This window comes from Peromyscus californicus, unplaced genomic scaffold, assembly GCF_007827085.1.
Source record: "Peromyscus californicus insignis strain IS unplaced genomic scaffold, ASM782708v3 Scaffold_17__1_contigs__length_78620276, whole genome shotgun sequence".
Lineage (NCBI taxonomy): Eukaryota > Metazoa > Chordata > Mammalia > Rodentia > Cricetidae > Peromyscus > Peromyscus californicus.
The window spans coordinates 61,031,716-61,042,082 of NW_026294469.1; the positions used below are offsets into that span (position 1 = coordinate 61,031,716).

Below are 10,367 nucleotides of genomic sequence, written 5' to 3' on the forward strand. Positions count from 1 at the left end.
TGAATCCAGAATCATTTTTTTTTAAATAGGTAACAACTAGAAACTTGTGTCCAGCCGGGCAGTAGTGGCGAATGCCTTTAATCCCAGCACCCGGGAAGCAGAGGCAGGCGGATCTTTGTGAGTTTGAGGCCAGCCTGGTCTACAGAGCGAGATCCAGGAAAGGAACAAAGCTACACAGAGAAACCCTGTCTCGAAAAACCAAAAAAAAAGGAAAAAAAGAAAGAAAGAAACTTGTGTCCTAAATTTTAGAAAAAGCAATGCTCTATCCTCAGGTTTTCAGAAACAATCCCTATAATGTAAAAACTGTATTATAGTGATGACTTGAATATATGACAAACAGGTTAAATCATGTTCAATATCTTAAAAGGCAATTGAGTGGATAATTTTTTTCTAAAATTTTATTGGTGAAATCTAAAAATACTGAGACTTAACAAAAAACTTCACCTATTAAAGCAAATTGTCTAAGTAACATTTATATCATCACATCTAATTATTTTATAATCCTATGAAAATACAATAGATTTAAGAACATTTTAGATAACCTAGTATAAAATTATATTGATAATCTTTATCAGGCCACAAATCAATGAAGTGATATTTTTATTAAAAAACATTATAAAGAACCAGCTAGTTCAACAAAACATGTTTGTCCTAGACAGCTTGGAGAATTTCCTTCTTTTAAGACCCATGTGTAAAAGAAAACTTTTGTGAAATATTAGTTTAACTATATAAAGATGTGTTGCTGTTTTAACTTGCCTGCCTAAGGCACCTGATTGGTCTAATAAAAAGCTGAATGGCCAATAATGAGGGAGGAAGTATAGGTGGAACTTCTGGGCAGGGAGAGTAAGTTGTAGGAGGAATTTAGGCTCAGAGAAGAAAGAAAAGGATGACAGGGAGACAGACACTGGGGATCAGCCAGCCAGACACAGAGGAAGCAGCAAAGCAGGACAGACAGAATGAAAGAAAGGTAAAAAGCCCTGAGGCAAAACATAGATGAATGGAAACAGGTTAAATTAAGTTAAAAGAGCTAGTGGGGCAAGTCTAAGCTAAGGCCTAGCATTCATAATTAATAGTAAGTCTCTGTGGTTTATTTGGGAGCTGGCTGGTGGACTAAGGAAAATGTCAACTGCAGAAAACAAAGAAGAAACTTCTAAATGGCAACAAATGTCCAGAAAATGATGTATGAAAGGTAGCCAGCAGAAGCTCCAGCTCCAGTTATGGTGGGACATGCTGGTAAGATATGCTGAAGGAAAGGAGCCAGAGGCAGGAGGATCATAAATTTGAGGCCAACCTAGCCTACACATTTGGCCCCAACCCTAATAGGAGAGCTGCCCCCCCCCCCCCCCCCCCCCCCCCCCCCCCCCCCCACCCCCACCCCCGCTCCCTGACACCACACACACACTTGAGAAAGCTAGCCCAGCCACCACCATGGACCTGGGAGAGCTGACTCTGCCCCTCACCTGAGAGGAGTTTTCTGATCAACCTGGACCTGACAACTCAACTGCCACCCAGGCACATATCCATGGCTTGAAGTTGGCACACCCCAACATCTATCCCATCTATGATCTGCTGGAGTGTTTGAAGGGACCTCATAGCCACAGAATCTTCATGACTCAGCACAACAGTAAGATATCGGAGAGGAATGTCGGTGGGAGTCCAGTTTTGATGGTGTACCAAAGCGAGAGGCCTTGAACCTGACTACAACTTATTACACACTGAGCATTTGCAAGTAATGCTGTTTGGACAAAAGGGTCTACTGCATGATCCACAGCGGCTCCCAACACCCCTAACACGAATGAAGAAGTGATGGAGAGGTGGGAAAGACAAAGGATAGAAATGTTTTTTTTTTCCTTTTTTTATTATTGTTTACTTTTATCTTATTTTTATTCTTTTTTAACTTTCCTTTGGGGGTCACTACAAGAATAAGGGGCAGATATGGAGAGACTGGGAGAGGAGCGGGATTGGGGTGCATATGTGAAATTCCCAAAGAATCAATAAAAAGCTACAGAATTTGGTTTTATGAAATTAAGCATATATATATATATATATATATATATATATATATATATATATATATATATATATATATATAAAGTATAAATGAGTAATGGGTATTGGGCTCCAGAAATTTAGCAGAAAAGAGAAATCTCCCACTCAAGCCATGCCATAACAGTGTACTTGAGACATATGATCGATAAATATGAAATGATTTGTGTGATTCCGTGCTGGACTTTCCCCCCAAGAAATGAAAGCTGTGCACACTACGGTTGTTTAACACTGTTCATAGAAGCAATATAGACTCATATGACCATTGGCAAATTACCATCCATAATGAAAATGGAAGTATGTTCAATCATACACATTATTACATATTTCTAAATCACACCATAGTACAAAGTTGGAACATTTCTGAACTATCAAGGAAAATATTTTTACTTAAGAGTTGTGTTAAAGGGGATTTTTAAACCTCAGGCTAAATCTGTCAAAGAACTTTAGAGCTCTATAGTAATTGTGATCATCAATCAGCCAACCTGTACCTCTTTTTGTAAGTAGAGTGCTGAACCTGAGAAATGCACAGTGAGGGAGACGACACTCACGTGGGAGACGTAAATGTGTGCTATGAAATTGTCCTGCAATTTACCTGAGTGCTGTGATTATAAAGGTGCATAATAATTTGCATTTTATTTTATTTATTTATTTTTTTTGCTGTTGCTCACTTGGCATATGCAATGTGTAATTTTGCCTTGTGAAATTTTTATTGGTCTACAGAGAAAACAATCCGGTTGCTTATCCTTTCTCATCAGCAAGTTGAAGATTCACTTTATGAGGTCTTAATTTGAAGGGAAGTATTTTAAATATATGGGGACAGGGCAATGTCGTGGACATTAAAAGGACAGTGAGAAATGCTCTGAACTCTGAAAAGAGAAAATATTGACAAAAATTAAAGTTCTGTACCTCAACTTAGTAACAACTTCGTGGCCAAATCATATGCCTAGGTTAGCGTCACCCATTACCCCGGAGGGCTCACTCTTTTCTCAATGTTTGTGAACTCTAGAATGCTGGTAATCCTGGCTAAGAGGCCACAGATGAGTCTGCTGGTATAACAGTATTGCTTAGCTCTTTTTGAGTACAGTTCATTCTTCACTGAAAGAAGCACTCCAAAAAATTTTAAATTCATACTTAAGACAAATTCCCATGTCTTTCAAAGTGTAATACAACACTGTAAGTCGAATGCCTACAGAACAAGGACTTGGTTTCTTAACGAAAAATGCTTTCCTGGGTTGCATCAAGAACAGTGGTCTTGATGTCATACTATGTAGAGAGGACAGCTGAATTCTCTAGGGACAGCCAAGAGAGAAGCAAGCAGTCCATAGCAGGTCATTGAAAATTTCATGGGATATTGTCCAAATAATGAATTTGGTGTGTTCTAACCCTGAATCAATGGTATCCCAAGTCAGGATTCAATAAGGTCACAAAACTCTCAAGACCTTCCCTGTATTGTCATAATGACACAGAGATAGCAGAAAATGAAACATCATGTTTATATTTTATGAATTTTAAATGTGCATCATACTCCCAACTCTATTTCAGAGATTATGGTATTTTTCTGTAATCTGATGACTTTTTATCAGTAGTTAATCAAGCAACCTCAGTGGGTTTGTGTTATTATTCTTTTAAGCCAAACAACACTAAGGTTTTCTGAAAATTATGGATACAGTTCATCTAAAAGATGATCAATCAGTAGAGAGGGGTGAAAATGTATCATTTGAGAAGATACTTTTGCAACAAATAACCAAACACAGCAACATGTTTCCGATTTGATATGAGTTTCTTATGATAATCCAGGCCAGGTCTGTGGAAACTGGGCAGAGCTGGACCCAGGCTAACACTATGCTCCTAGTGAAATCATGAGTGTCTTTATTTATACACTTGAAGAAGAAGGCAGGGGACTGTGGAAAGCAGCTCTCTGTGCAAATACCATTGTGTTTTAACTAAAGACAATGATTCATGACAACCATCTCCTTTACTAATTATCCTGACAGGGAAAAGCCTTGAGGAAGAAGTTTCACACACATAGTTTAAGATGGTAAAATTCTCCAAAGAAATTGTAAGACTATTTGCTTGAAAAATATCATCTTATGGCATTGTCTCTCATAGAAAGAGTCAGTTCAGAAACTTCAGCACATTCTGAGCTGGTGAAGATAAGCAGGGCCAGGATGACAGGATTTAAATCAGTCTGTATGACAAGGATAGAGATAATTCTATATTATATGGCATTACTGTGTGTTGCTAGAAATTTATCAGGAACAATTCACATACATAGGCAGAATCCTAGAACACTTAATTCATACAGTAGGAAGCATAAGCCAAGAAGAGAGAAACATTCTCATAAAAGATATTTTTGAGATAACTGTCCTGGGATTCTCTTAGATGGTGTATCATTCCTTCATTCTAGAGACAAACAGGCAATAACACCAGCAACAAATTATCCCAGCTTTTCAAATGAATCACCTCCCCAACTCTAGATTCCTATTGGTTTAGACTAGACGCCAAAGAGACATCTGGCAGTGTTCCATTCAAGAACTAGATAGGATGAAATCTCATCCTCCTCAATGAACTAAGAAAGTCTGCAGAAAGGTTAACTTACCAGGGAATAAATGGAAGACACACACACACACACACACACACACACACACACACACACACACACAAGTTATAAATCTTTTCCCAGAAAAACAAAACAAAACAAAACTGTCTATCAGCTCCTCACAGCAGCCTTGCTGTTAAGAGCATTAAAGCAAATGCACTGAGCCTAATATATTCACATATAACACATGTGCTGGCCATTTCACATGCTTCATAACTCAGAGGGCAGCTGCTGCCGGGTGGGAAATGGATACTGTGACAGGTCACTGGTGATTTATACTGCAGCACTCTCAGAACAGTGGAAGGCCTGCTTACCCAGGCAACCCCAGGCCCTAACATCCCCTTCCATAGCACAGCAAGCCCAGGAGCACATGACCCACTGTGCTTGTTGGTGTGAAAAAGGGGCTAGATACAGTCAATAGCAAGCCTGACTTCATTATGTTTAGAGTACATAAACTCTCACCGAATGTAACACAAACATACATTAGTAATTAAATAATTAATGGCTAAGCCCCCTGTTTGATTCATTAACATCTGAAAATCCCATCTTACCTAAAATTCTGGGACTCTACCTGGTGCCTCTGCACATGGCTCACATCCAAAAAGGAAGAGGGCATCCTACAAGAGCAAATTAAAAAGGCACTATCTTCCTCTCTCAGCTTCAAGTCCTCACTCTACACAGACACTGTTCAGGGAGGACCTTTTTGTTGTGGCAAAATAATCTCATTCAAATCGACAAGTTCCACATTTTGCCTAGAAAGAGGGGAAGGACTGATGCTATTGTGCTAGTTTCCATAATCCTTTGTTACCAATCAACAAAGTCTTTAAAAACCTTCTGCTGAGTGGGAATTTCAATGTCTGTGAACTAGACATTTGGCCTTATTAAGGGCACCTCCTACTGGTCCTTTCTTAGAGTGAACTAGGCTTCTTCTCTGGCATGCTCCCAAAAATTGCTGCTAAGGAAAAGGGTAATATTCAGATAAATGAGCAAAGACAGAGTGAGCTAAATTAGCAGGATCTTCAAAGTGCACCACCCAGTTTCCTGGGACCTGTACAAGTCACATCACCTTCATTTGCCATAAGCACAAACGTACTTAGAAATGTAGATAAGTTTAGAACAAAGATCAGCAAGCATTATCCACTGGCATTTTCCTTACACATGTATATTTTTGCTGAGGTTCTTTTTTTTTTTTTTTACTTAGATTCATCTATGAAGAGAACATTTTGAGAAGGGAATTGAAGTAAAACAGTAGCAAATACATGACTAACTATAAGTAAAAAACTAAATGATAGGAAGGAGATATTTAATTAGGGATTAATAAAACTTATCTGATATATCCACTCATCTGGAACCAGTCTGTACCGGGTAATAGTCATTTGGGAATGGCTTTAAAATTGTGTGACTGACAACATTGTCCATTTTTGCACACTTTACTTAATAATTCAATATTTTCAGCCATGGCCTTCACTCCTTCTCTATTCTAAGGGCTTTCAGCTTAGCAGGGAACATTTCTGAACTTCCCTTTTTCTTTCCAGATGCTCCCAAAGTGCCACAGAGAGCACAAGTCAATCTTCTGAGCACAAGGAAGGTCCTGCTTGCTCCGCTGGTGAGCACTTGCGGTTTAAGGAGGGGATTTTTAAAGGCACTTTTCACTTCTACAAGGATAAACTACCCCCTACCTCTCCACACCTACCTCCCACCTTCAAAGGGAGTAATTACGGAGGACAAAGCTCTAGGAGAGAGGAGCCAGGGAGGAGGGGACCGCCCAAAGGGAGGAGGGAGGGCGGGCGGGCAACTGTGAGGAGAGTGCGGGTAAGCGTGCTCATTACAGGAGTGCACACAGCAAACAGGCACACACACGAGCACACACACACACATGCGCACATGCGCGCACACACACACACACACACACACACACACACACACACACACACACACACACACACACACACACATCCTGGCTAGCTCCGGCTGCCTACAGAAGGATGAAAGCCCAGCGTGTGTGCTCGCGTTAATCCTGCTGGCGAGCGGTGAAGCTGTGAAGCTGGTTTGGCGCTAGCTTCATGGTCTTGAATCCCCTGCCACCGCGAAGCATTCGCAACCCTTGGTTCCGCAGCCGGGACCAGACAGTCGGAGTTTAGGACTCCAGGGAGGCTGAGGACTTGGCTGCCGTGATTTAATTTTATTCCCTGTTAATTTCCAAGGCACAGGTTGGGGCGCTCCTGTCCAACTCCTGGCCCCAGCCAGGGCGGTCTTCGGATCTGAGGAAAGGTCGATTCCGGAGGGATTTGCATGCTCACGCAGCAGCTGTTCTGTCGTTCCCCAGCAGACCGGCTCTCTATAACCCAGTGTCCACCTACTTGTGGTGGCGTCCCGCAAAACCAGTAAATCTTACCACTTTGCTCGTTTTTATTTCTTTGGCCACAGAAGCCCCAGCTCCGCATTCGGAGACTGCAGCATCCAGGGAGCAGCCTTCAGATTCTTCTTTCTCCTGCTTTAGCCCCATCTAGCCCCCTGAACAGTTTTGCCATTTTTAATTAGAAACTACGCTTTCCAAGTGCCCGGGCCAAGAGGCCTATTTCCCAGAATATCAATCATTTGGAGTTTGGAGGTGTCTTGGAGATATTTGGAGACTTAGCTAGCAAACAACATTCACCCACCGTTAAAATTTCAAATACACAACCCTCCTGGCAGCTCTGCCCCTCTTTAAGTACGTACTGCTATGCACTCATCCAAAGTGCTCCAAACGCGTATCAGTTCTGTCCCTTTCTTGATTAGCAATCAGCAAGTACAAAAATGCAAACCCAGGGTCGCACGTATTCACACAAACATCCCTAGCAGCTACATCCCGCACAGACGTGCTCTAGGCTCCCTGGATGTCATCCTCCGCTTGCTCCTGTTCCCCCATCCACCTCCTCTTCCTAGGTTTTTGAGGCTCTGAGGATACAACCCAGTTCCTTTCAACAGCATCCCTATCACTTTCACCAGCCGGTCCTCCAAACCAACACAAGTATTTGCAAAATCAAAGATGCAAGAGAGAAGCACCAGATTGAAAAAAAAAAAAAACGCGAAGGGATGCCCTCGACCCCACCAACATCCTCCGCCCCCAGGGGGAAAAAGTCTTCTGTCTTTTATCATCTGCGAGGAAACGGTGGGCAGAGCAAGCAGCAAATACCTTATTTCTCTTCCACTCTAATTCTACTCCCCAAATGAAACGGGAAGAGGAAAGGGGTAAAGGGTGGGGGAGCGTAGAGAAGAAAGGAACGGAGCTCTTACCACTGACTTGAAGATGCGCGCTGAGCAAGGAAGCTCCGAAGAGTACAAAAGCCAGCTTGGGTACCCAAACACATCCAAGACTATTCTCCATATTTCAGCCAACACCTTCGGGGCCGGGGGTCCTGGGCAGCGGTGGCACTCACACACATGCACTCACACACGCATGCACACATGCACACACCCGCGCCGAGCCCCTTCGGCTTCTTCCTCCTCCTCCTCCTCGTCCTCTTCCTCCACCTCTTTCTCCACCTCCCCTGCGCCTCTTCTCCCTGCGAAGCCTTTTTCCTTGTCCAGGGACACAATCAGTAGCAAGAAGAGGCAGCGAAAAGTTCCATTCGGTCCAAGAGCTCCCGAACCCCGATAACACCTTGGATAACTAACTCAAGGAAACAGAGGGAGCAAGAGAAGGGGAGATAGCTCTCCGCTGGGCTTGTGAGGCATCAATGAACGGAATATCCAGGAGGGCTAGAGTGGAGACGCAAAGCAATCCTGTGGCTGGCCATGCGTTAGAACGTTGAAGCTGCTTCCTTGAGGTCGGTTGGTTAAAGTTGGAGAGAAAAAAAATCCACGCCGGTGATGCTGTTCCTTTGGCTTCTCAGAGCTGGGGAACCGGGTAGGGGACAGAGGCGGGGGAGCGCCGGGCGGAGCGCTCTGCTCTCACTTGTTACTGGGGTGTCCGCCAGCGACGTGTGAGCTGAGAGTTGGAACCTTACTATCCATTGATCCGGAGAGTGGAGGGTTGGAAGGGAAAATGTGGAGACCGGAGGGAAACGAACTGGATCAGGCAAAGAATCCACGCGATGGGGGGCGGGGGCCTAGAGAAGCTTAGGGAAAAAAAGAGCGGACGGAGGAGGCTTCCAGCAGCTGCGTTCGTTTGGTCTACGTATCAATGCGCAGGGATGCCCTCTGTGGGCAAAGCGTGGGAAGTCACTTTTGTCAATGGAGCCAGCGAACATCATGAGCATCTGGAGGCTTTGCAGCAATCATATTTGATCTTCTGCATTCAGGAAATTATTTTATGTGACTGTAAAACCTAGGCGGGTGTTTCAGATAGGGCAAGTGGCCAGGCTTTTACTTTCTTTCTTGTCTTCTGCATTATTTAAAAGAGAAATTTTCATTAGGTAACAAATAATGTCTAATGCGACCCACTTTTAGAAGTGGGAAACGGAGACCCAGAAACACCCCACACTGTAAGCAAACGCCAGATGGCTGCTTCCTGAGAGTAACTGGCGTCTTTTTCATTGCTCATTTTATTTCATCCATGGTCACTCTTCTCCAGATGAAAGTCACTTGTATAGGTATTTAAAGCACTCACCATATTCCGGATGCCTCCCAGGAAACATGAGCCTGGGATTTAGCATGACTCAATCTCCATTCTCGAGGGTCAAGGAGATTTTCATCAGTTGGGAGAAAAGAGTAAGTGGACAATTTTAAATTATTATGATATCTCTGTTGATTCATGTGATGAGAATGTATTCTCATCATGGATAATGAAAAGCACTTCTCCAGTCCCTGGACAGGACATGAAGGAAGAGAACCCCCCCCACACACACACACACACACACACACATTCTCACACACAGTTGGTTACAGGAAATCTACACAGAGTAGAAGTTCAGAAAATTTGAAGCCTAGTTATTCTGCTTATCTTGCCTTCTCTGCAAGACATCAAGCAGCCTCCACAGGAGAGACATCCTGTGCCTTTCATCTCTGCCCCCCTTCGCAGATGCTGGTGGACTTGTAAAATAGCTCTGCATTTTTGTTAAAACAATTTACTAACAAACAAATGGATTTACCAGGAAAATGATGAGAAGGAGCCATTCTGAAAAATGTTCAGCCCCACATGTCTCTCATTCTTCATCATACCATTTTATTTATTCCTTCCATCCCTCCCCAACTCTTTCTTGTCACTCAAATTCACAAGGTTGGGAAAGGATAAAGTGAATTATCTGTAAGAGATTAGTGGAAAAGAAGAGAGATGAATAATATGGAATAAGGTCACCACCAGGAAAATACTAAAACCAGTCAAGGACACTTCAGGTTCTTAGCCATGCTCATCCCTTTCTACCCAGAAAGTTAACATAAGTAGCACATCTCATGACTATGTCTAAACTTCTGAAGAGTCTTAGATTCTTTGTTAATATCCAATTTTTCAAAACATCAAAACTTCCAGTAGCTAAAGTAGAAGCTTCTAGAAATGTAGGGCTGACGTCTACAGTATGGTTTTAATCAGGTCATGGATCTTTCTGGAAGATCAATGCTAGCAAACTTCAAGACATTTGTGACATTCAGAATTCATTGTGAAGGATAATCAGACACCAGGGACATGTGCTTTTGCACTTGGACGGGAATCTTAACCTTCCATGTAGATGATCAAAATGACTGCTGAAACAGTGGACAGCGCCTTTGTGTCAGAGGGCAACGATTGCTGAACTAGGATCTC

General features: G+C 42.7%; 1 protein-coding gene across 2 annotated transcripts in view; it reads right to left on the minus strand.

Annotated features, from left to right (window-relative positions):
* Dcc (DCC netrin 1 receptor) overlaps positions 1-9,383 on the minus strand; it is a 1,164,132-nt gene extending 1,154,749 nt beyond the window's left edge. The window contains exon 1 of one of the 2 annotated variants that reach the window (XM_052742483.1): positions 7,925-9,383. In XM_052742483.1, the coding sequence (XP_052598443.1) occupies positions 7,925-8,015 (91 nt within the window). In that variant the 5' untranslated portion in view covers positions 8,016-9,383. The remainder of the gene's footprint in view (positions 1-7,924) is intronic. The other variant, XM_052742484.1, reaches the window with a different exon arrangement.
* Between the last annotated feature and the right edge of the window lie 984 nt (positions 9,384-10,367).